The sequence below is a fragment of the Trichogramma pretiosum genome, unplaced genomic scaffold, assembly GCF_000599845.2.
Source record: "Trichogramma pretiosum strain Unisexual culture from Peru unplaced genomic scaffold, Tpre_2.0 scaffold45, whole genome shotgun sequence".
NCBI classification, from domain to species: domain Eukaryota; kingdom Metazoa; phylum Arthropoda; class Insecta; order Hymenoptera; family Trichogrammatidae; genus Trichogramma; species Trichogramma pretiosum.
Genome location: NW_019641665.1, coordinates 317,762 through 345,510, shown reverse-complemented (window position 1 = coordinate 345,510; position 27,749 = coordinate 317,762). Strand labels below are relative to the sequence as shown.

Here is a 27,749-nt window from a genome sequence, read left to right as displayed (position 1 = left end):
ACGCGTGCTCGACGCGCGTTAAAGTTCAATGTGTTTTGAGTTTTCGTTTGCCAACGAGGCGGAGAGAGTTTATACTTCTTTTCTATTTTGCTCGCGCACAACTTCGTATCAAAAGCCGCTAATTTCTTCTATCGAGTCAGGGACGAGCGAGCGAGTTTATATAAACTTGTACTCTCTCACTATCTCTCCCTCTCGCTGTTAATGTATTATCCACATTATGCAAGCACGCGGGTACACAGAGAGCCTCAAAGATTATTAGATTTTCGAGCAAACTCGGGGATGGGTATGGTATAGAGCTCGCTCGGGGCTCCGATAAATCAGCAAAAATTCGTCATCGCTCAGCGCGTGTACGATATAGGACGCGCCCCGGCTAATTTCCATCGATGATATACATCATCCTCTTTGGCGTGACAATCGTCGATTGGCGAGAGAGCAATTGATTGCTACAGGTCGTCGCCGTCGCAATAACAGCTGCCGAAAAAGGCCACATCTGTATGCATTGTCCCGTCGTTTGTCGAGTCGATCCGATCGCTCGAGCGATTGTTTCGATGGCAATTGTGCAGGCCGGAATTATTACGGCATCCAGGCGTGTGTGTGAGTGTGTGTGTGTGTGCGCGCGCGGGGGCGGCAATAAGCCAGATCGTTGCCACGCGCGTCCACCAGTTTTTATTCATATTTCAGTGCATCGAAAAAAAAGGCTCGGCGGTGGTGGCGACGGCGACGCGTCGACTATGAGCTCTCCCTCTCTCACGCACACACACAATACGAAAGCAACGCAAACGGACAAAATTGCGCATTCCTCGCTGCGGACTGCGAAAAGCTTTATATCATGTCTGATGCGCTGGGTACTGTGGCGGGTATTTTTGAATTGCAGAAAACACACGCGCAACGCGAATCACAGCGCCGGTGGTATGGAGGTAGTGGTAGCCCAGACAAAACGCATGTCATAAATCGCTGCGTACGCGCTAGCGTACATCCGAGATTTCGAGCCTGTGTGTACGTACACATTATACATACGTGTAGTTTTATACAGAGAGAGAGCGAGTATTGAATTTATTGCTTTTTGCCGCACTCTGCGTTATGCGCGATCCTTTTTTTGTCGGTCGATGTACGCACACATTCGCCGAGTAAGGAACGCGACGAGACGTGATTTTTCGTATATTATCGACTCTATAGCCGATGTAAAAGTGCCACGCCGAGTATACGTGTCAGGCGTATTATAGTACTCGAGCTTGCAACCGCACCTCGTTCTGTGTTGTGCCCGTTACGCGTAGACGCGAGTTTATTCCGCCCCGGCGAGTCCCCGTATACAGCAGTACTTTCGCATGGCGCACATGTGCGTGCAGCAAATACGATGAAAACGCGTACGCCATACCCTCTGGATCAAACGCCGTGACATTGTCTGCTTTTCCGGGCTGGAATTTAATAAAATCATTATTGCCGCGCGTGGTACTATATTCTCGCGAGCACGAGTTAGCCGGGCCCCCGAGTCGAGTCGAACTTCCAGCGGCAGCAGCCAAGTCGATCGACCATGAGAAATAACTTGGCGCTAAATAGTTTGCGTGCATAACATTAATATACTTATTCGCGAGGCATTGAATTCTGCCGCGCCGCTCGTCGTTTGAATTATTTATAACGCCGCGATCCTCTTCCTTTATTCGTCCTTTTCATAGACTTTTTCATTTCGTCGATGGGAGCTGGGGCGCGTACAACGCACTTATATATATCAGACCACGGACTCGTCTCTGCACTCACGTGCGTATTGCATGATTTATCAATACGTAGCAGCAACAGCAGCAGCAGCGCAAACTTTGCATAATGCCAGTTTTGCTTACCGCTGAAATTGACTCGGTACATTATACGTCGCGCGCCAGAAGCTCGCGTCGTCGATACAGCAGCGCGAGCACACGTAGCACACCAGCAGATAAGCATTGTCGCGCGAAACTGGCCAAAGCGCACGACGTATATACTTGTACACATATATTCGCAGCGAGCTCCATGTACGCGCGAGGGTGTGAATGTTTTACGCGAGCTCTTCTTCCTATCGTTTTACGTCGCGCTTGGTCAAGCAAATAAATCTCCGAGCGCTGACACACTTTTCCTCGCGGAGCGCGCGAAAAGCCCCGCCAGCGCTGCAGCTGCAGCCAAGCCGAGGACGCTCGGCAAAATGTTTGATAAACTCGCAGCGCTTCTTTCATCCTGATCGATTATCTAAAATTATCTTTTTTCCGACTGTAACGACCGACGAGCGACCAACGAGAAAGAGAGACGCGAAAGAGAGAGGAAGGAAGGGAGCGAACCAGCGCAGGATTTTACGTGGAAACTTTTTGACGCTCAATCAAAAGGAGAGCGAGAGCTTTTAAATTTTCGTCCCGAAACTTTTAGCATTTTCGTAGCGCCGCCAAAGAAGATAATCTTGGCCGGGCATTCTTTTTTCTTCTTTCTGCGCATAGTTTCGTCATATTCGAGGACTGCAGTGTGGCAGTTTTGGTAAGGCGTAGTCCTTGTCCGGGGATCGTTCGATCGCGTGTTTGTGCATTTATAGCTCAGCGTCGATTGTCTGGCAAATAAAGCCAAAAGGCGAGCATTATGGGCTTTAAAAATGTAATTTGCACTACGCACATTTGTACAACATTTTGGGTCGCGTACTTGCCATTATATACTACGACATGGCCATGCCGCGCGTTACGCGTACCCCCACACACACACGCGCACGCACAGATATAAATTGTACATATGAACATGTCTGTATACTCATTAAACCAATTGACCTGGATTTTCCACGACGTGCATTGCATAATTCATCACTGCATTACCGATTGCATCTCCTCTAGTATATACATATAGCTGTACAGAGCCCGACTCTCCTGCCAAGCTGCGTAAACGGTATACACATACAATACTATGAGCACGAGAGAGAGAAATACGCGTAAACATGTATATAGCACGCTCTACGAGTGACAGATTTAGTCGCATCCATAATATAAGTGCATCGTTGCCGCTACCATTACGAGCTGTGCGCGTATCCCCTGTACAGTACAGTATGTATGCAGCCCCCGACCTACCATACACTATGTGCGACGCCCGTAGCCAGAATATTTTTTCGGGAGGGTCAAGTTAGAAAATAACCCAATTGCTTACATTTTTTTCGTCTTTTTTTGCAATCCCGATCGATTGAATCGACCCAGCTCTTATATTATTCAAATATTTTTTTTGACTATTGGGTTAAAATTGGTGATAGTATCGATTTCATATATTGCTACCAGGTGGCGTATACATAGATTAGTAGAAAGTTATTAGGTTTTTATTATAAAATCTCCTACTGGAAAAGAAGCTGTGTCGTAGTGTTATAAGGCCTCGTTACGAGTTTTTTTTTCATATTATTTCTATATTTTAACATTTTAATAAATATTTTTTTTATTTTAAAAGATAATTTTGAAAACTTTATCGGTTAATATTATACATACTCGTCGCACGAGCGCATTTACGCGTGCTCTGAACTTGTTTCGATGTAAAGTTATCCAATATAAAATATCAGTCCATAGTTCCCATTGAGCTGGATCGGCAAAGAAATATCTCCTGCTCAGCTCGATGTGAGACTTATATTTACATATAAATATTTCAGCCGGGCGCGTCGCTCGGCTCCGCGACTACTGGTAATATTGTGAGTGGAGGCAAGGTATAAGCTCGAAATCTCTTTTTATCGACTTTCTCGGCATTATTTTGCCGAAATTTTGCCTCTTCGATCGATCGCATTCCTAAATTCTTTTTTTTTTTTTTACGCTCTTATATTATGTGTATAGCCACGGAATCTGGAAATGTATGTACTCCTATAATGCGCAGCACGCAACAGCACGTCTGTCAATGCCTCGCCATCAAAAAGTTTACGAGATTCCCTCGGCATAAACCGCGCGCGTAAAACACCCGTCGTTATACACCGGGGCAAATATTACAAATTGTTCGCTTCACTGAGTTTTATTAATAATTTGCCGCTGCTCTATAACCTTTCGATTTCTGCGGCTATTGCGCGTACTTCGTCAACGTTTTATTGACAATAAGCCATTTGTAAAGTCATAATATTGCCCGATAAAGGTAATGTTTCAAATGAATTGCTTGAACAGGCCATAATAGTCATTCAAACAATTTCAATCCACCGGTGTCAAGATCTGTATCTTAAAAATTAATTATTTTAATTGAATCGAAAAATTGCTCGACCTCGGCTCGTTAAATTTGAATGATTCGAATCTCTCGAACGTCGATAGATGAATTGCCGCAACGAAATATTTACTTTGAGCACCGGAACTTTATGGATTACGAGTGACGAGCTTCCGAATTTTATGTTGCCGTATCACCACTATAATCTCGCAAGTTAGAAGCCCAAAACGGCATTGAAGAATAATTTGACTCGGATATGGTATGATTAATTTTACCAGCTGGCTTTTGTGGCGAGGTGCGCGCGTGTAGTTTTGCACATGCGAGTGCATGCATACATCAAGCCGAGATTATGCCGTAATTTCGTTAAATTTTCCATGTAACATCGTAAAAGTAGTTACAATTCGATTATTATCTAAATGTACGGCAGCGGCGCACTTAAGAGCTTTGTGTACAAGGGTCGATTCGTTTGCATTAGATTCCCGTCCCAATGGCACCTTTTGTTTGGCTGTTTTAATTTCTATATTCAATCGCTCTGGCGAATAATAACACTGATCAAAACTTGAGAAATTAATTTTCTCTCTCTCCTTCTCGTTGCCTCGGTCGGCAGCTTTGCGTGCGAAACTCCATGTGCGTAGGGCGGCAGCGACTTGGAACTACATAAAGAGAGCAAGCTGTTTATGAAATGCGTATTAAGCGCGAGCTTAACTTTTGTTTCTTGCTGAAAATTATCGTAAAACTCGGGGTTCGCGCTCGGCGGGTTGTAATCAAGTTTATGGATCCTCGTCGTTTGCCCGTGCCCCGCAGGCCGCCGCCAACGCCGCTGCCTTCCATGTACTGCCGCCGCCGCTGCTGCGTTTAACTTTTGCACAATGAACTTTGTTATTGCAACACGTTTTCTTTTCATGCGCTTTAATACAAGTAGGTCAGACGCGTGCCTGGTAGGGCATCGCCTTTGCTTTTGCCGGTGCCGCAGCCAGAGTTGAGCGCGATATGTGACGACTCGAGTGCATGTTATCCTCGTAAGCACATGCAGGCCGATGTCTTCTTTTCGACGATTACCCAGTGGCTAATCTTTATTTCGTTAATTTAGCCCTCGAACAAAATCGCGGCAGCACGAGGATGCAGATAAGAAATTCTCACACCTATTTTCCGCGCCGATTCCCAAACTTGAACGAAGCGTGCAAATTGCGATATACATACGCAAATCCGCATGAGCTTGCGCCGCTAACTCCACCTCAAGACGCAGCAAAGCTCACGCTTGCCTGTGCGGGTGAGCTCATGTGTGTACATACATCGCGAACGGTATAATGACGATAATCGCGATGATCGCAGCAGAACAGTATTCATAGACATTACACCCACGTGTACAGACACTCGGCTGGCGTATATAGCATTCATTTATAAACTGAGATAGAGGGAGAGCGAGAGAGATCGAGCCGGGTAAAAGGCAAGACTTGATGCTCAATTAAGATCGTAGACATGCACGCGATTTTGGCAGAGCTCAAACTAGTTACCAACTCATCAAACTTGAGAGTAAGCGAATGAGTGAGTGAGTGAGTGAATGGCTAAGAGGTAGAGAGAGAGAGAGAGAGAGAGATGGAAAGAAAGTCTAAGCCTCTGTTCATAGCAAAAGTTAAAAAAGCGCCATGAATGAGGTATGTCACATCTCAGAAAGTTGAACATTTTTCAAAATATACTTTTCCAGTTTACTCAATCGTCGAATAAGACTTGAATTATTTACAGATATAATATGAAAATGTGGGTAAAAATAATTGAGATTCAATTGAATTAAGATTATTCTTTTTACGGTGAATCAGGTTGCTCACTTTTTGATTATTCGATCATCGCTTGAGAGGTAATTAAAGAAATTACGTGCGACCGTACGCGCATTGTAAGCTTCAAACTGCGCAGTTCCCCTGCTAAAGCGAGGATTCCGGTATAATATTTGTGTAATACACTCCTCGCATAATTATTAATATTAATTAAATAGTATAATCACAATGATTTTGTGTACGCACAACACCGCTGAAATTATACATACATTAAATATTAGGATTACAGTTTAGATTTAATTGTTGTTCATTCAATGTTTCAAAAATATCTTAAAATTCATTCCGGTAATTTCAGGATTAACTGAATAAAGTCCAAGATGAAATATAAAAATGAAAGGATGTCGCAGAATAAAACGAATCATAATCTACTCTTGAATCTGCCATATGAGTTTAAGATAGTTGATCTTACAATGGTTTGTATTGAATATTTTTTAAAATTTCCAATCTATACTTATAAGATATATCTTATTCAAAAGAAAAAATGGCTTTAAAGAATTCAGGTATCTTACGATAAAAATTAACTGCAATAAATATTTATTTCGTTAAAATAATCTCTTTGGTCTAGAAAATTGTGAATAAAACGAAAAGTAAAGATTTGAGAATTAGTCTCTGTTACGAAACGCATTAAAATTTCCAAATAAATTTTGGACTAAACATTTAATCTATATATCGCAAGCAGTTTCGTGAAATTGTCCCCTCAGCTAATAGCGGAGACCTACTTACTAGCAAACGAACAAGCTTGTACAACGTCGGCTTGAGGGTTTGCATATATAGCGCGCAGAGAGCATCACGGAGCAAAATCTCCGAATATACGTGCTATAAAATAACATGACAATTAGACAGAGAAAGGACGGGACCGTAATTAGCTCTCGGTCGTCTGTTGGCGCAAGCGTGTCCAAATTCTTCATATATTTATACAAGACCGCTATCGATTATAGTTCATAGACGTACTACACGCGCACGTGCGAATATTCGTAAATGTGTATATGTACGCCTTTATATACCTATAAAGCTCGTGTATACTACGTACTATATTTCACGAGCATAATGTTTATTCTACATAATTAGGCAATAAATTCGTTTAACGACTCGATAGTAATTAATACAAACGGGCGTTTTTGCCCACGTGACTTATTAATACTCGTGTAATACTTGGTCGGGCATTATCGCTGATTTTCATATATTATTAAATAACATGGAAATTTTGCTTGACACAGTGTATTTTACTTTCAGAAGGTATAAACGCATCGAGTTTGAATTGCATCATTGGACATTGATTTTTCTATTACATACGACCCGGCTACAAGGTGATTTCGTACTAACTAATAATGAACGCACTATTCAATTGTCAAGTGCTGCACAGTCGAGCGGAAATGATCGCGCACGCGGGGGTATCAGTCATGTGCCGCTGCCATAAACTGCTCCACCGGAGTAGCGCAGCTCTAAAACTGTTGCCACGGAGTAAAGGGATGAATATTTGCTAATAATCGCGTTACGCGTCGGCAAATTTACTTGCTCTCTCCGCTGCTCCGTGGCGAGGTATTAGCCCGTTTCGCTCGTGTGCGCGAGGGTGTTGCAGCGCGCGGCAATGAATTAACGCGATTTATTTATGAAGGTAGAAATGCCGCTTGATATAATCATAGCCGCGAGCGTCGTTGTATTTTCATTAATACTCGCAGTCGGGCAGATTTCTTGCGTCTTTTTCTATCGATAAACCTAATTCGCTCGTTGGCTCGTTTATTTTTTCTGCGTCTATTTATATATTTGCCGAGAATGGGGTATTCGCTCGGTTAGTCATGATCTAATACGAGGCAAATTCTAGATGGAGAACGGCTCCAAGTTACCGATAACAATTAATTTTAATGAACTTAAGCGCGAAGCTTCGAGTATAGAACATCGCCGCAATTGTGGTTATATATAGCATGAAATTGGATTAAGCCACACCAATCTGTACATATTGACACGCGAATTAATTATAAATATTTTGGAAAACGTTACGGCACGTACGTCTAACTTATTATATAAATATGAATTACATCATTTACAGCGGCGCCTGATTCAAGTTCGCGTTTATGGCATACCTTTCTGTGACATAAGTAGCTCATTATAACGCCGCTCGTATCACCTAGCACCGAGTCGCTGTTGTTATAGACTACTCGCGTGACAGACGTGACATAAGTATGAGCTTTAGTCGCGAGCGATGCTATACAATAATGTATACGATACTCGCTGCCACGAGCAAGAAGTATAAAAAAATAAACTGCCATCCGTGGCACTTTTATCGTAAATTACGATTAACTAAACATTTTTTCATTGCTTGCTGATGAATAAATTTTTATTACCACTTAAAGTACATTGTAATAGAAAAATAGAATTATTCGAACCGTACAAATTTTCTGGAAAATTCAACTTTTTCACATCCAGATTTTTTGATGAAAATGTTTAAACCAATGGAGAATAATTTTCTAGATTTCGTTGCAATTCAGTAACATGCGCGTATTACTTAAACAAGGTAGGCGTAAGTACGTCTTGAGCAAGTATCGCCAAACTTTTTTCAGAATCGGCTTTAATACTGTTCATGCATAAGAGCACGCGTACATGTACATTTTCTCGGGCTGCGCGATACATACACGCATGTATCAGAACCATGGAGCTTCGAAACTTTGAGATTTGGCGACACTCCAAATGAAAAAGTTTTTCGATTTTCACCATCACCGAGACTCGATAAATTTGCTGTGAAAATTGCCATTTTTTACAAGTATTTTCACTTATTTAACGTTTTCATGTTTACGATTTACGTTTTCGTATCAATGTCGCTTGCTGTTTTTGCTACTCAATGGTTTGTTAAGTATTCATTGTAATAAGATGGGATTCATCTTGCAAAAATACAGATATTTTTGCTGTATCGTCTCTCAAATAAATAAGCGGGGACACTTGATAAAAATTTATAAGAGACAAATTCGCCTTTATTATTACTTAAGTACGTTGAAGTAAAAAGTGCACGAAAAATGAATATTCTAATCGATTAAAAGCTCTATTTTTTTATAAATTCGCGAGTAAATATAATTGATAAAGTTTAAAAAGGTCAAAAGTTACAAATATGCAAGTGAAAGTTGTGTTAAATAGTCACGTAAAAATCACTATAACGCAAATCACGAATGTTTTTTTCTCCTACCCTTCCTCTCTCTCTCTATCTCTTTCTCTCTCTATCTCTCTCTTCCTCTTTTTCTCCGCAAGTTTTGGCAGAATTCCATCACTTGAGAAAGAAGTAGATCGTCTAGCGATCGTTAAACCGCATACACACTCACACACGTATAGTTGCGCACAGCCGAGACAAGAGGGGTGGTCGGGGAGCGGCACGTGGAGATTTGCGAGAGGCTTGGCCCGGAGACTGCTATATTTTAAATAGGCACTCGAATAAACTGGCCATGAGATATTTCATCGTCAGTGCCAGCAAGCTCGCAAAGACTTTGCCAAGAGCTAAAGGAATCGTAGATTTTCTACACAATTAAAAAGCACTTGTTCTTCAATAACTTAATCACTGGATTTATGTATACGATCACACCTCTAAGGTTTTACTTTACTTTTAGAATTGTTCTTTTTTTTTCATTTTTATCAATGATATTAGAATTTTTAATTTACGTTTAATTTACTACCCCTGTGTACATGAAACGTATGTTCGTGTATGTTCGTCTCAATCGAAGCTTTAGTAGTCAACCTATTTTATTTGTGAGATACTCATTCGGCCAACAATTAAACAAGTAAATATGTACACAGCTCAGAGCCAAATCTCGAAATTAAACTTGTAGGTATATTCTCGCAGATACAGACTAAGCGTGTCATAATACATCAAAAGAGATTATATACTTACTCGAGGAGGTGCTTGGGTTATATATTAATTATATAAATTATATATCTATATCTATGTCGTGCTTTCTATAACATTTGCTCGACGCTCGAGATGTTTCGTTAAACCATTCCTCGTAGCTCAAAATCACAAATTGTATGTTAGTACATCAAACCAAATAACAATACTTGTTGAGGTATTTTTTACTTGTAATCTTGCCAAGCATTCGCGAAATAATGCTGAAGCCACCGTCTATAATGCAATTTTCAAAATTTTGCGTTCATGTTTAAACTTTTTACGTTTTCTAAAATTTCTTAGAAAATTTCTCCACAAAAATGTTGTGGAAATTTTTGTTATAATATTACTAGTATTACTTATTATGTCAATTTATAGTGAGTATTTTGAAAATATATATAAGGTATTAACTTAAAATCGGCAATTCTTCAATGGTTTCTAGATAAACACAAGTATTTATTAACAAATTCACTATTTACAATTATATTACCATATAAACTTTCTTACCTAGATAAACACAAGAAACGACATTTAAAGTTAACTGCCGATCTTGCTTACAACCGTATAACTAATGATACAATACTCTGTATTCTACAATTTATACGCAGAGCTCCCCACTCTACACCTCGCTGTAACGAGGATTAAATTATTTAAAGAAATAATATTTCTTTACATATATGTGATAAAAAACTCAAAATATGTGTTAAAAATTTTCAATTGTACGTTGGCTTCGGCATAATCTCGAAGATGTTTTTTGGTGTCTGCATCTTTTGTTGAATGCGAGAAAATTTTTTATTTCTATTCGCGCTCTTAAACGTACTACGCACTCCACTTGATGAACGACTACTTTGTACTTCAGATTTATCACTCACGCGTCGGATGAGATTTTTTTTGTTGCGCTATAGGTAAGAAAAGTACACAAAAGTAATAGTGACTAAAAGTTTCAAAGTCGAAAGTGTGAAGAATAAATTTTACAATTCAAAAAGTACTTGGAATCGGATGCGGAATGGGGTTAAAAAATCTGAATATAAATCATCTATTTTATGAAAAATTTGACTCTTTTCTAAAATGTACAAAATCCTATCTAGCTGACAGATGAATTTCGTATTCATAACAATGCCTCAGTCAAACTAAATATAGGTTGAATAACACGCAATGCAGTAGTCGACTCACGTGTATTGGCTGCTTCTTTACGCTTGGAATATTATTTTATAGTTTTTGTTGTATTTCTTCAATCATTTATCGAAATCTATGTAAAAGATTTTCACATCAAGGCACCGAGAATCGTAGGTTAATAATTGTATTGTAGAGAGAAATGTGATGACCCAAAAATTAATAAGGATAACTATTTAACTGATTTTTGTAAAGTTAGTTTCCAAAATAAACTAAGACTCGAAAAAGAATGGAAATGCTACATTGAAGAACTGCGTTGTATTGTTTTTGATACAATTGTAAATTTCAAACGAACACAGAAATTTGTATTTTATTTCTGGAAAGTATTTACGGCTGTTGCAAAATAATGGAATTGCGATAATAAAACGAAGAAATTCAATTCGCAGGATTAAATTCAGCTGTTACAAATCAGGTGGCTGTTCTCGTTACAACTTTAAAATTGAGAAAATTGTTGAATATACGTTGGAAAATAATTGTTTTACTTTACTCGTTTAAATTATATTTTTCAGAATTCAACCCAGTGTTGAATAACACCAAGTTTTTTCTTTTTGATAAGATTAATCCTAGAAGAATTAAGAAATCTATTTTTTCCATTTATCTCTTTATTCGCTTATTGAGTCGTTCTTCGTATGGGACAGGATATGCATTATTCATGGTAAAATCTGTAATGCTGAGATGAAATTGGATGATTCATTGAAAAGTGTCGAATTTAATCGATAGCGGTAGCAACATTCAACGTTTTTTTATCCTTTTGTCTGCGTCATTGAATCGTGAATTTGCCGGACCCTCCCACCTAAGAACTTTCAACATTGAAATTCTATGGCCTCCTTTCATGTGTACGTATATATTCCCGACAGATGTTTTAATTTGTGCGCATTGTTCCTGTCCGATTCCCTTATCTCTCAATTGCGCATCCGAACAAACCATTTTTTTTAGAGGAAAAAAATCTTTCATATCAACGAATCCATCGAAAAAAAGGACACAAACGTTAAATACGAGTATCCTTGGATGGAAAAAAGGGAAAAAAAGACAACAGTATCATATAGTGATGTCGCGCACGAAGAGAAATTTTTTTATCCTTTGTACACACTCGGCTGAAATCGTGAGCAATATGTTATAAATCCATCGTAAAGGGATAGAGATTCATCGTCAAGATAGGCTGTCGTGTATCTGAACGATATATTTATGTTTTATCTCACTGCTTCCTAGACTCTTTCTTTTCCGTAATTGGAACGCGCAATGTATGTGCTCTCGCATTGACGAGCGGTATTTTTTTCCTCTCGAATTTCTTTCGTAAATTTGGGCCAAAAAATCGCCCTTTAAAGTTTAATCTCAAAAGTAACAATACGCCAATTTATTTGAACAGCAATGAGGTACACATATCAAGATCGGTTGCATTTGAGATTTCATTTTCAATCATCATCGATATCATGGCGATTGAAAATTTTTGAGATCAAGCCTTGCTTGTGATGAACGTTTTTTAGACCAAATTATTTTTTACTGTATATTTCGCCATATATAGTTTACGGTAATATTAAATTATAAAAGAAATTAATCAATTTTTGAAATCTGCATGGCACAAGCAGTAAACTATTTTCGCTGAGTGCTACATCTACTCAAGTTACTCTCAAGAAAAATCTTTCCCGGGAGCTTTGATGTCAAGCTATCTTTGAACTCTTGTGCGAGGTGTTTGATAGTTTTTTTTATCATTTATGAATAAAGATCAGTTTATCGCATAAGTATCAAAAATATGACCTGTAAAGTAAGGTGTATACTTGACCGTTGCTACTTATCATATGCATGAAAAACTTTGCGCCCCGTATAAAAGATAACGCGTGGCCTGTTTTGTGATTAATGCCTCCGGTGCTTGAGCTGCTTGTACTTCAGAAATGATTACAGCGGCCTTTCTTCGCTCTCCACCGGACTCTCATCGCACGAAATCAGATATTGTCGTTTTGGTAAGCTTAATTATCGTAGGCTTATAATACCGTCCTTATACCTGACTATAAGTGCACGAGACAGTTTTAAAAGATAGCCCTATTAATGTAATGAGTAGGTTGATGCGAAATTAAAAAAAAAGAAACTTTTTTATCATAATTCAAATTCTTATCTCATCGTGGAACTGAAAAATTCTTCCAACTCGTTTGTTTAATTAAAGTCGACTTAAAAAAAGCTGCACGCAGATTATATTCGTAGGCCGTGCTCGTAGTATTTTCCATGCGCAGCGTGCAATATTCATCCGCATGCAACAAACAAACTTCGCGTTATAAAGTCGTAAAGCCACGCGGGGCTGGTGGTGGAATCGAAAACAATCATAATGAGACCGTAGTATATATATACTCCAGACAATTTCGAATGGTGCAAGGCTGCGTCCAGGAGTAGTAGTAGGCAGGGATTCTAAACATTAATTGAGACCGTATTTCACTTAATCCTCGCATTGTGCGTTAAAGTATAGTTTTCGTTGTGCACGAGCGAGAAAAAGCCCCCTTTTTCTCGCCATGCCTATACGCGGGCACTGTGTTCAGCTTAACTCATGAGAGTGTGAGTGTGTGTGTGTGTGGCTTAGCTCGTAATGAGTTTATACAGAATAAAAAAAGAAGACCTGTTTGCAGAAGCAATAGCTCTGCAGCTTTGAGCTAATGCATACCCAACAAAGTTTACTTGTATCTGTTTCTCATTTTTGAACGGAAAATCCGTAGGTCGTGACGATACTCCGAGTATGGTTTTAACACACAAGAAAAATGCCTGTGCGAAAATTCGCACCGATCATCGAGTCGTCGAAATAATACACTCATAAGCGACTCGGAAGGAAATGGATACTTATGAAGGGTTTCGCACGTACAGGGAGAAAGAAGAGTATATACTAAAGCTCCTTTGCTGCTCGCGCGAACGCCGGAGAATTCAATTAAGCAACTCGGAGCAACCGGCGAGGATAAGCTTTGTTCTCAACGCTGAATTCGCGAGCGCACGCCAACGATGTATATAGAACGGGCATTGCCCCGTCTCCGAGAATATATACCTGTGCACATATGCACATTTGATGAATCGCAAGGAAAGCCTACTGCTGCTTCGTTCGAGTGGCGAAAATTTACCTTGGCCTGGCTTACAACGTTGCTCTTACAATTCGTGTAACTGTTTCTCAAAATCACTCTGTTAATGAGGAAACTTCATAGAAAATATTTACGACTCTTGAATAATAATGACTCCAAGCTTTGGCTCTATATTTTTATAAATGATTCGAATTAATTTTACACACAAAACTTGGTATAAATTCAATTGTACGTCTTCAAATGCACGATGTTTCAAAAAGTGAATATGTAACATAACTTAAATTTGATTTTACTCCATTAAAAATTGAAAATTGAAGCTGTAGATCTTAAAATGATGTACTCTATGCCATTGAAAATTTTTGTTAAATATCACAAAGTATTAAGTTGTAAAATACTATTCCAATGATATTTATTTTATTCGTTACAATAATTTTTTTTGAATTATATTGGATAAATAGAATTTACTAACACGTGGACTTGTACTAAATTATTAGCCCAAAAAGCTAAGCTACGCTTGAATTTTTGTATGCACATTTAAACCAGGAACCTTTCAAGTTTTAAAGAAAAGTTGCTTGAAAATCAGATTACTTGTTTCGAATCGATCTATCTTTGAGAATATTTTACGCTTTAAAAAATTTAGGGTATTTGCAGTGAAAAAAATTCTCATCATATGTTACAAATTAATTTATTTTCTGAGCTTGACAATAATTAAAATCCTATTGGTAATATAAAATAAATAGAGGAAGTTACAGCTGTTGAAAATATTTATTATTAATTTATTGAAGTTCGTAATAATCATCAAAATATAGATCATTTCAGAGTGCTTAATTTTTTTCGAGTACCCGAGTTTTGTATGAGTGTTCGGGTTTCTTAAGTTGCTTGGTCAAATGACATGTAAGTACAATCGGCGTCGCTTAATTCGGAAACAATTAGAGATTGCCATTGCTATTATTACCACATATGTTATACACACAGGTGACTCTCACTACTGTTGTACATAGCTCGCGCTACTTGTATACTTGATAGCTTCAACCAAGTGCTTACTATTATTATACAAAGATCGTAGGGTATGTGTAGATCAGTATACACGTTACGACTTAACAGTATAAACAACAAAGAAAGATCGCACATCAACTGTAGTAAGTGATTTGCGTAATAAAAGTGAAAATATTACAATTTCATTTAACGTTTAATTGTGAGTGCGCAGAACGATATCCACGATGAATCGCGTTAATATAAAAAAATTAAATAGTTTGAAGCGGATGCGTGAAAAATTCCATTGGGATGTTGAAAAAGAGCGTCAAGAATTTCACCGCCGAATGGCATATTCAATCAGACATTGGAAAAGCCAACTTCCTAATCTCCGAGTCATCTTTCGCGACGAAGAAATTGATGATCTTCTCTCGGACTCCGTCAGTTATTGTGGAGATCGAAATGATTGTCGAGGAGAACGATTCATTGAGTTTGTGATTCGCACAGGCTACAAAGACGAGCCCAAATTTGATAAAGGAGGCAAGCCACTGTTGCGTCGTACCACTGCAGTGCATCGTGCGTGTGCACGTAATTTTTGCAACAAAGCTAATACCTTACGTGAGCTTTTTAAAATATACAACAGATTCGACGTTAATTACATCGATGAGAAGTCGGGCCATACACATTTTCATGTGGCATGCAGGGCAGGCTTCGAGGACATCGTGGAGAAATTCCTCGAGCTCGGCCAGGATCCCAATTGCATCTGTCTAGAAACAGGTGATTCGCCGTTGTACATGGCTGTGAGCCAATATCACAAAGAGATGACCGAATTGCTGCTGAGAAATGGTGCCGATCCGAATTTGATCAACATGTTCGGAATGACTCCTCTGCACAAGATTTGTATGACAAGAAGCGACGATGTTGAATTGGCGAAGATGTTATTCGAGATCAGCGACGAAAAAAATCAGATAGGGCAGGTGGATGCGAAGGACACATATGGGAGGACACCTTTTCAATGGGCTCTGCTCGCTGGCAACAAGAAGGTGGCCGAATTGTTGCTCAGAAAAGGTGCCGATCCGAATTTGGCCGACCTGGAAGGATTGACTCCTATGCACATTATGTGTCAAAAATACTATCTAGGTGACTTTTCGGAACAATTTTTCAAGATCAACCATGAAAAAAATCAGCCATTGAATGTCAACGCTGTGGACAATTTAGGTCGTACACCACTACACTATGCTGTGACATATCTTTTGTTGAATACTGTCGGTATGGTCCTGGACCAAGGTGCTGATCTTTCAAGTTTCGTTTTTCCTACCGAGAGTCACTTCGACGAGTGCTTTGAAGTATGGCGAGATGATAATAATTTTAAATTGAAATTAATATCTGGTGCTCTGGGTATCGTCGAGCGCCTAGAGAAAAAAGGATACGAAATGAAGCGAAGCGACGCTTTGACGCTCATGGCAGTTTTCGCTAAGCACGGAATTTTCGAAAAGTCGGTGGACTTTAACAAATATTGTTACGATGTCGAGAAGTTAGTGATAGGAGCAGAAAACATAATGATGAAACCGAGCTTATCCCTTTACGACTTGATCCAGTTACGACCTAATGAGGCGGCGAAAATTCTCACTTATTCGGACTACTTCGCGCTCGCTTGCTCGGAAAAATTGTATAAGCTCCCACAAGGGTATATTAAGACTTGTGTTTTGGGTCTGTGTGAGACGATGTCTCGAAAATTTTTTCGGCAATGGGCACTGGATTCTTTCTTGGAGTTGACGCGCTACCGCCTTCCGATTCTTTGCTGTGAAATGATCATTGAGAAGTTAATGAACAAGGATTTGTGGCGTATTTGCTTGGCAGCTGCATACCAAAGCTCTTGATGGCAATAAGCATATTTGCAATAATTTTTATGTCTGTTATAATTTAATGTTGCATACATTCTATATCATTCAAATAAATAAATTGAAAAAATGAATTTCAATTTTTTTAATGATAAGAACATGACTATTTCAGTAAGAAAAAAGTTGAAGTACATAAAAACATTTGGGTATTCAAATGGACTCGACTTGAATTTGACGGGTTCGAATCAAATAAAAATCTAAAAAGCGAATACTCAAACATACCTCTGACTAATAGTACTCATAATACGAAAGTAATGATTTAATTATGAAACTTCGATGGTCTTTAGTGGATTATAAAATATATTGTTTTCCAAAATTACCGAAGAATGAAGAAGTCTTCATTGCGACGTCCAAATGATTTGAGTGTATAATACGATCATGTACTGTATTCATGTGTCTTTTGAGATTCTCTGGTGTCCAAATGACATGTGAAAAATCTCACATTCAAAGGGTTTTTTGCTATCATGTACAAAATTAATGTGTTTCTTGATGTAACGCTTGAGGTTAAAGTGAGTATAGTGATCATTCTGGTATCCAAACGATTTGTGAAAAATATCACATTCGAAGTGTTGGCTCTAGTTATGTACCGCCATTATGTGAATTTTTAGGTCGCCCTTGTCTTTCAATAAAGTTTGTTGCAATCATGTTCTGAACTGAAATGTTTCTCGAGGTTACCGTGGCATGAAAATGATTTGCCATGAAAATCACACTTTAAGGGTTTTCTACTTTCACCATTCTCAGTAATGTACTGCGATGCATAAAGGTACTCGAATGAAATTGAAACTTCACCAAAATTGGCGTGAAAACGTCATTCTTGCAGGTGCACAATTTCTTCACGCATACAAGCGATACATGCAGAGAAATATTCCCGCAAAAGAAAAATTGAATAAAACAATTTCAGTAAATTTCTTTCTGATATTGATATTTGTGGTGTAATTACAACAACAGGAATAGCTTTCTGAATTATGAATTTTAATATTTATTTCATTAAAGAATTTTCGAAAAATTTGGTGACTTTAGTTAGTTACTAAATTTAATAGTTACTTCACTGTTCGTTATCAACTCAATTTGGTGAAAGTCAATCGCTCAATTCGATTTTAAAGTGAAAAATATAAAAATTTAAGGCGGAAAGACAACATGCAGATGTGAAAAAAATGTTTGACACATTACAAATTTCACAATTATATTTATGGTTGTATAAATCATATAATTATAATTTCATATCATATATTTCGAATGAAAGAATATATCAAACTATACTAAAAGACCTTATCTATTATTTCATATTTATATTTTTGGTTTCTTTTTAAGTTAACATTAGATTCTGATAAAAGCGTCCTTTTTATTGTGTAATAAATTTTTCAGAAAAAATTTTTAACAAATAAAACGTATAATAGTTCATCAAATAGTTTTGTAACATTTTTCGATTTACATTTTTTAACATTACGTATTTCAAGGAAGACGATGATAGCTGCTGATATATAGATGTTAAATTTAGTATAAATCTTTGGTATTGGCAGTGATCAACAGTATTACTCTTCTTCCTCCTCCTCTTCTTCTTCCTCTTCCTCCTCCTCTTCCTCTTCTTCCTCCTCCTCCTCTTCTTCCTCTTCTTCTTCTTCTTCTTCCTCTGATTCCTCCTTTTCGCTAACTTCTTCTTCCTCGCTCTCCTCTTTTTCTTCTTCGCTATCATACTTTGGCTCCTCTAATTCATCAGCTTTGGCATCTTCTTCATTTTCAGGAGATTCTGGATCATCCTTCTTTTTACCTGGCCTCTCGCCAAACCATTTAGGAAGATTTGCTGTAATGAGCAACAATCAATAGTCGAACACTTTATTTACAATGCAAACAAAAATAAATCAAGATCACTTACACTTTTGACGTTGTAAAAATTGGTCTGTTTGCGATGACCAAGCTTTCTCCTTGGCTTGTTCTAGTGCTTCAGTAAGACCCTATAACATGTAGATGATCAGTAAAAAATTCACATTAAGCTCATTTTTTATAAAACTGCTCGTTTTTTTTTTCACAAATGCAATCATTTACGTGCGCGAAATACTTACACCATCGAAAAGTTTCTTTTTGTCGTCATAAGACCTAATATCAACACGGCGTTCGTACTTGGAAGCCAATTGTATCTTAGGCTGAAATAAAGTAAGGTAAAAGTTAATAATCTATAGTGATTATATAATAACCAAATTATATGTTGAAAAATACTCACTGGATGTTTACCAGTTAAAGCTTCAGGGTCCAAACCTTTCTTCAATGCCTTGTGCCTCAACTGTTGCTTTTGCCTCTCCTTGAGTTCTTTAAGCTAAAAAAAATAATAATAGTATCAGCCAAGACGATTAGGAACACGGTAAAGTTAATAAAATTTTGATTACATACGTCGTAGTCTTGACGTTTTTCACGTTCTTCGAGGTCGTACTTTTCAGTTTCAAGCTTGACAATCTGATCCCATAGTTCTTGAGCCTTTAAACGCAATTTTTCCATACCCAAATACTCGAGTTCGGGTAAGGGCTTGATGCGGATGCTTAAGGATATTCTCTTCTCCTCTTCAAGTTGCTCTTTAGTCTTGTTGCGTTCCAACTGCGACAAGCTCAAATTGCCCTGGAATTTCATAATCATCGGGTCAAATACGAATTGGAGAATGACAGTATTTAAAAATATAATATTTACATCGAGGTTTTTCTTTTGGATAACGAAGTTGGGTCCTTTTTTGCTTGTTTGATCTTTCAAAGCTTGCAACATAGCTTGACGTTTTTTCTCAGATTCTTCGAGACGTCGTCTCTTTTCTTCGATGTCACGCTGTTTTTTCTCCTCTACGATTAAATGATTGGTTAATTTTTTGATACCAGTCAAAATATCGCTTTCACCAATAAAAACTTACCGATTTCGCGAAGGCGACGTTCTTCTTCTTCCTTCTTTTTTTGAGCAAGACGTTTTTCTTCCTCGGCGCGGGTTACTTTGCGCTTGGCTTGTCTTTCCTTCAAGATCTTGAGCTCTTCTTCTTCCTTAAGTTTGTGTTTGCGCCAATCGGAAATGTAGTCCTTAAGTTGTTCATCGAGGTCCACCCTCTTCTGTTCCTGAATCTATTAAAAAAAATTTATTTTTTAGTTTAACTTATTGAACGGTACAAAGGTTTCAGTTAGGGTTTGGCAAGGAAAGATTTCACAACTTACCCGCACAAATTCAGCTCCATCATCGTTTTCTCTATTGGTTCGAAAGAGACACGCAGGCACCAAGAAGCAAAAGTGCATGTATATTAATATTCATATATGATAATTTATCTATAAGATTTAATAGCAATTAGTCTGTAAATAAATGTTTATTCTGCATTAGATGCGTGCCAGACATACCAATTGCCTGACATTGTTCAAAAATTTGAACTTTACTTGTTTAATTGGAAAATTTGATCCCATTTATCAAATTTTTTGAGAAGCAAAAAATGCATAAAAGTTCGAAAAGTATTTATAGACTATTTTTAGGCATCAGGTTGCAGCGTATTAATGTATGTAAGAGCCGCAAGTTTACGAAATTATGCATAAAAATTTTTGATATATGATTCAATTATTTGCAATACTTTAGATGTATAGTTGATGCCATTAGAAATTTGAAATACGATAAATATTTTGGTCAATAAAGCTCAAGGCTCTTAGGCATGTAGTGTGGATATTCTGGAATGAAAGTGTAAGTGCAACTAATATTTTTTAATCGAATAATCAAGGTGCAATTCGTAAGATTTTCAAGTAAATAAACAAATATGAGCTTTTTATGCTTGCCTAAGCTTTTTCGCCACAAAGCAGATTAGTTAAACGGCACTTGCAACGAAAAGAGTAGTTACAACATTTAGTGCAATATTACATGCACAATTAAAAAATAAAACTTACTTCTGGGACGCTCTAGTCCTACAAAAATAGAAATAATATATTCGTTAATAATTTTTCATGTTTAGATAAACTTTCATTTATTTAGCAATGGAAAAAAGACATTCTTGCATGCTTTTATGAGAATGAAAATGTTTACTATTGAATCTTAAAATGCGTCATGCTGCATTACGCATGTATATCAAAATATAATTAATATTTGCTGCAGGCGACTTATTTTTTGAGCAAGCACGTGTAATATAAAATCAACTATATTAACATGTATTAATTATAACGCTTCTTCATCCCGTTAACTATTTACGAATTGTATAAGCTTTTAAACTGATTATGCATTTCTTTAATCTTTTTGTGAGAAATTGATATTTGACCCGATACAATGGTTACTAAACGCAGTTGTTTTAGAAAAATTAATGCTTTCTTTCTTAATCTATTGTAGTAGTAGTGATATGAATAAAATAAGTAAGAGTTTAAATGGCACTTGGCGTGTGTGTGAAAGATAATGTCATATAGAAATATATACATAACAGTAAGTTTTTAGATCTGTTTTTTTATTAAAAACAAATTATTAAAAATATGACAAAATATCGTTTGTAAATGATACAAAAATCATGATTTTTTTTGATGGTGCAAAATCTAAAGAAAATTTCGCTGTATGAAACAATTTTGATAAAATGAATATAAAAATTCGTAATTTAATAAAGTATGCGTACTCTCAAGCGTACGATTCTCATAGTTAATGGCCAAAAGAAAAGAGCCAGAAAGAAATTGCCATTAAGTTGCGGTAAAAAAAATTGTAGCAGTGCCTTGATAAGAAAATTTTTAAGTGCATAAAGATTAACCAAAAATTAAAATAAAAGACAAATCAGAGAGTAAATTGCGGGATGCGTCATGCGACAGATGAATTCTGGTGGCCCACTTACTCGATGATCTTCTTATGCCTGTTTTTTGATATAAAATCGATTGCACAATAAAGTTGTCATGTTGATCGGTGAACATAGTAATTGATTTGTTGTTTTTTCCATACATCATCGATGGAATGAAAATTGAACAAATAAAAAATTCCCCAAGTAAAATATGTCATTTACTTTAAATGGATCAGGTTGAGGCGTATTTATCCATTTGAGGAATTTGTTAGAAGGTATAAATGTATTAGTAGAACTTGACAGGAAATTCGCTGCTTGGTAAAAAATTGAGAATCGTTTCGTAGCAGAACGATGCGGCGCGAGCACGCAACCTCATCGAGGCGCCGCCTGTAAAACTCGACGCGTTACGCGCTACAACAAAAAATAATTATCGCCAATATCTGGCTATTTTTTCCGCGACTGATTTCAACGACTCAGTGACTATATTCGTATTTGAATAGCGAGCTTTAATCCCTCCCGCGCACCGGACGACCGCGCGCTGCTCTATTTTTGTGGAGCGTACACTATATTTAAACCAGCCGGTATTACAGAATACATGTTTTTTTATTTTCTCTTTCTCGCGTTTCTCAACTGCTTCGATGTCATTTTTCACTCGATTATCAAAGCGACGAGTTTGCATAAAGCTGAGAAATTTTTTGGGAAAACAATTTTATGATGATGTTTTTATTAATAGAACGTATAAGATTTTATTTTTATGAGTGGTTGGAAATCGTACGATTTTTAAGTTTTTTAGTTTATAATTTTATGATGTAATATATACGAATCGCCATGTATTAGCTAACTTTTTTTAGAGTTCACGTAAAGTTTAAACATAAGATTGCGTTTATATCGACAGTACCAGCGTTTTTAAAAAAGTAAATGAATGAGATGTGTAATTTAAGTTGTGCAAAGTGAGAAAAGTTGGAAGTAAGGAAAAATTATAAAAAAAGAAATCGGAAATTATGAATGATAAAAATATCGATGGAAGAAGGATAACTTACTTCCTGTAATGAACCAAAGAAAACGAGAAATTTTATTAGAAGGAAAGAGAATAAATAAAGGTGATCGAAATAAATTGTATCTTACACTTCCTCTTCGACTGCAGCCTCTTTTTCTTCTTCAACTTCGGATTCTTCCTCTTCCTCCTCGACCTCTTCAACTTCCTCTTCGCTGCTACTGTGAAGTATTATAGAATTAGCATTAATCAACCTTGCATAGCTTCAGTCGCAATGAATAATATTGGAGGATTCTATTATTACATTTTTTACGATGAATTCGATTATTTAGAAAAAAAACGTAAATTACTCATAATTATTAGTTCTTTTTGCTGTACAATGACCCAAAAAAAATCTATAAATATATGATAACTATTCATTCGAATTCCAGCCAAACCGAGTTTAGAAGATATTTGTTTAACTATTTTGAAATCACCGATCTTCGCCCCCAGGCAAAGATTTTGTTATTCAAAATCTTTATATTTTTCTATAAATACTCTAAGTAATGGCAACCCAAGCGATGGGTGCAGAAAATATTTTTATACCGGATAAAACACAAAAATAAACATGATGTCATCGGCGCTTTTCGGCGTACGTATACATTTTTGCGATTTATTCTTACGGAAGTTTGAGCAGCGCTAAGCTCGGTAAGGAAATGCAATACAACTTATAGTTACTTACGTATATTGTTCCTCGTCCGACATGGTTGCGGGGGTTTAGTGTGTGCTGCAACAAAAAAGTGTAAATGAGTTCTAGAAATCGAATCTTCTTTTTAGAACGAAATTTGCTCAAAGATATTTTGTTTTAAAGTTTTGTGCCTATGAAAAAAATTGTAGATAGTTCAAAAGAACTTATAATAATTGCAATAATCAAATTTTATGAAATGTTTTTATTTCCTGAATCCCCCTCCCTTCTGAGCTCTATTTTCCAGAATTTGTTGATTTTGTATAAAATCGATCTTTCTACAAAGCAAATCTAATTTTAGAGGCAACCTTTAAACACACGAAGTTATCATGTAAACATCAACATGCTTTACACTACTAATATTGAATGTTCCAATTTAAATCGTATCATTTAAACAGTTCGAAATTTTCTTTTGAAAGCCTACAATAACTTTTTACACAGCACAGCTACACTGATGACGCACTCATTTCATAGATTAACAATAAAATTAATCTAGTAATGATAATTTGACGAGTACAATTTGTATTATGTACAATGGTAAGATTTTGACTACATTTACAAATTTGATTCACTCATGAGCTTTTTACACAGTAACACCGACACGAAAAGAGATTAACTTGAAATAGTAGCTCTCGTCCTTTACTCTGTAACTCCCCTTTCTTTGGAAATTGTGATTCAATAACCGATTACTTCTCACAGTGCACTTGCCACTTGCTGCAGGTCCTGATCGGTATGGAATCACTTTTTTTAAATTAGAACTTATCTTCGGGCACAATCACTTTATTGGAAACGAATTCGACTTCAAAACTCTCAATTGATAACACCAAAAGATAACTCGAATGATTGAATGAGAAAATGTGTTGATGAAAATGAAATAATTACGAGTAAATGCTATGAAATTATGGTTCGATGTATGAGATGATGGCGCAGCAGTACGACATTCGTCTAATTTAAACTTACATCTGGAGCTTTAAAACGAAAAAGAGCTCGCGTTTACGATGATTTCGTGTTGGAGTTTGGCCGTGTAATGTGAGGTCCCCTTCGACAGCGACTCTGACGCTTCGCAGCTCTTCCAAGTGCTTCTTAACAGGTCGAACTTGCCACCACCCCAATAAAAAGTCTCACAGCAGTCGGGACTGCGTGTATAACGTTTTCGTCTTCTCCTCCTCCACGCCCGGAGCTCGCTCCATCGGGCTACTTAGCTATAGATATCTATTTTAAGGTTTCCAGCATTTAAAAAACCTCGTCGCTTGACCAGCCGTGGCAAAGCCCAACAGGCTCGCCTCTGTTTCAAACTCAGTGAGACAAGTCTCAATGGCAACATTTGGCCCCGAATAGATCGTCGAAGAAGTAACGCTTGATCGTAACTGCATTGACTGGCCAAAAATCGGACTTATGCCAATCATTTACTGCGACTTTCGATATGATTAAGTTGAAGCTAAATCTTACAACAGTTCAATTCTATTTCGTACTTTTTTTCATTCATTAAGCTCTTAGATGGGATATATTTTGATCTAAGCTAAGACTTATTCTTTTTCAAATTCTTTTTTTTTTTGAGTTATTAATCTTAGCAATTTTTCAAGTTCATATAATTATCTTTAGCTTTGAGAATTCACATTGTTAATATTGAAAAAATATGCATAATATTTCAAATAAAATTTCACGGCCTTAAACGTAAGATAAACAATAGACAAGCGTAATATCAAATTTAAGCGCCATGAAAAAAAAGAGCTAATTTACTACACTTTACCCTGGCTTATTAACGACTCAAATGAGTATTTTTAAAATTAATATTTTATGCTTCCACGGTTGTATTTTTAATATTTGATTACTTAACTAGGCGCTTGCATGCATGATTCTTTAAAGACTTCTGTAAAAAAGTTAAAAGAAACTGCGATTACAGTTTACATGCTATTTTTGTAACTCGTTATTTTGTGTAGAAAAGTATATTTAAAAAACGTTAACTCGCAGATTTGTATGTGTTTGCAATATTACAGTTAGAAACATGTGAATGATTTTAACGAAGGTTAAATGAATTTGCGATACTTTCTTGTTAATTCAATAAAGTATTGAAAAAATTTCTTTAAAAAAATGTTGGAACATATGCAACGTGCAAGCCACCATCAGTTCCATACATTTATTTCTCGTAGCAGTTTGAATTTCGCAATGTTCAGAAGTGCCATGAAATTTTTTCAGTTCTCGAGCTCGAGCTTTTCACTCGTAACCAATTTTTCGAATGTATCGTTTCGCTGTTGTGTTCCAGTTTATTTTCTCGCGGCGCGTATATCTATAAATGGCCACCGTGATCGCGCTGGATTCCAAAGTTCCGAAGCGCGAAAGCGTTGTAGACAGCAAAAATACGGAGCATCTCTGATGAAAGAAAAGATAAGTTTGAACGTACGCTGATGACTATGACGGTATATTTTTGTCGTTGTTTACGTATTTTTGGATAACAGGCAGGTCTCGTGGATTAAATCTTTGTAGGTATTTCTTGATCATTGAGCTCTATTGTGACTTTCGTTCGAAATATTAAAAAATTGCAAATTGTTTCATTTGAAATACCGTTTCCTTTCCTCACTTATTGATTTTTATTAAGGGCTTTGGAATTCGTCTATACGTTTGTTGAGCTGAGTTATTTATTTTACATTTGTTACTTAAAATAACTACAGTACATTAGATGGTAATCAAAGAAGTCTGAATTTTTAAAAATTGTTTGGCAGTTGCATAGTTCTACCCCTCGTACTTCATTCTTCTACATTTCTTATATATTAATTGTATGGTCGTTTTAAATTCAAAATCAATTTTAATTTTATTTAATACTCTCGTTTTTTATAACGCAATTTCTTCTGCAATCGAACTTCAGGCCTACTTATTTCCCGTATTTCAAGCATATAAATTAGTGCCAAAATTAATTTTTTCTCATTCGTGTTACCGACTTTATGTTTATAATCTTTAAAGGCTTTAGCACTTTAAAATGAATACTTTTTATTGGAAACCCAATAAATTTGATCATTTCTTCCAAGGTTATGACTGTTATGTTCCAAGAAAGTCTTCACAAATCCTGGGTTCTACAGTTTAAATGTTTGTTAGAGATTTTATCATTAAAATAAAAAGCAAAATTTTTGAAATGAAAGGAAAAACTTATTTTAAAATTTCAGTAATCGTAGAAAGTTGACAAAAATGTAAATTTATTGCTTTTATCTCAAATAAAAGTAATAATACCATTGAATAAATTCAGGTTTTTTGCGTTAAATAATAGGCAAACGTACTATCTAGAAAAATGATAATTGTGTCTATTTTGGTCACTTTTTACAAGTTTTATCTGTTAAACGATAAAAATGTATAGAAAGTTGTATTCACCCAATGTAAAATGAAAAGGAAACAGTTAAAAATTATTAAAAATTTTTTTTATTACATTTTCTCTGACTTTGTAACAATGAATGAGTAATATATTATTTTATCTATATTATTTATGCAACGTAAGTTAAAATCAGATGTTATATATTGAAGGTACCATGATAAAAGTAAGAGATAAATAAGAATGCAAGAGACAGCATAATTGTGAAATTAGTTAAAGTTAAAGCTAACGCTTTTTAAGCTTACCCGATAAGTATAGACGAAAACATGGTTTTCTTATCTATCCTCACGTTGCAGAGCGTCATTTTCGTCGTCTGGCAAGTAGGTAATGTATCCCATTGGGCTTGCATCGTCGCTTTAAAAAGTTTGCTTGGCATCGTCACGATTTTCCTCTTTCTTGCTGGGCAACATTGGCAACAATGCCTTATTATTATGGGATCGGAAATATAACTGTTGCGATGTCGGCAGCAGCGACAAGCTCGGTAAATAGGAAATAAACACGTATCGATGATGCTTCAATGGCCCTGACGATAATGCTTTGATCATTAAAAGTTCACCCGAGATATCACGTCGTTTTGTAAATGTCCAAACATTTGAACAGACGATTAAGCTTGCAATTTCTTCAATGATCTTTTACTAGAATCGCTATTGAAACGAGCTTTTACTAAAAAAGACATAAAACAAAAAAATGAGTAATAAAATATCGAATTTCATGACACCTTATGTATTTCTTTGAATTTCATTAATAATTACATTTTGTATATTTTTTAAATTGCATATTTTTCATTATATTACTTTGCCATATTAGTAAAGCATTTTTAATGTTTCTTCAGCAATTTGAAAATGGTCTTGCAGTTCAATTTTAAGATTTGATAGCAATACTGTTATTATTTAGAGGACTGAAATAAAATATTAGATACTCTTATGTTTTCATACGCAAAGTATGAAGTTACATTGTCGGAATAATAATTGCAACTACATG

The 27,749-nt window shown here is 36.5% G+C and overlaps 1 protein-coding gene across 8 annotated transcripts; it reads right to left on the bottom strand.

The window, feature by feature from the left end:
• Positions 1 to 18,267: 18,267 nt before the first annotated feature.
• On the bottom strand, positions 18,268 to 27,182 carry LOC106654293 (troponin T, skeletal muscle-like). 8 transcript variants are annotated; one of them, XM_014374199.2, is made up of 14 exons: positions 27,014 to 27,182; positions 23,408 to 23,452; positions 22,818 to 22,907; positions 22,733 to 22,735; positions 21,750 to 21,767; positions 20,833 to 20,850; positions 20,125 to 20,155; positions 19,833 to 20,034; positions 19,622 to 19,764; positions 19,331 to 19,552; positions 19,164 to 19,256; positions 19,006 to 19,086; positions 18,819 to 18,897; positions 18,268 to 18,746 (listed from the first exon to the last, which is right to left on the bottom strand). In XM_014374199.2, the coding sequence occupies exons 2-14, from the start codon at positions 23,428 to 23,430 to the stop codon at positions 18,478 to 18,480; spliced, it is 1,272 nt and encodes a 423-aa protein (XP_014229685.1). In that variant the 5' UTR covers positions 23,431 to 23,452; positions 27,014 to 27,182; the 3' UTR covers positions 18,268 to 18,477. The 8 variants fall into 8 exon arrangements, with proteins under 8 accessions (XP_014229685.1, XP_023316012.1, XP_023316013.1 ...); XM_023460244.1 differs by having other exon boundaries at positions 22,818 to 22,904; XM_023460245.1 differs by lacking the exon at positions 27,014 to 27,182 and adding an exon at positions 24,371 to 24,611 and having other exon boundaries at positions 22,818 to 22,904.
• Positions 27,183 to 27,749: the final 567 nt, after the last annotated feature.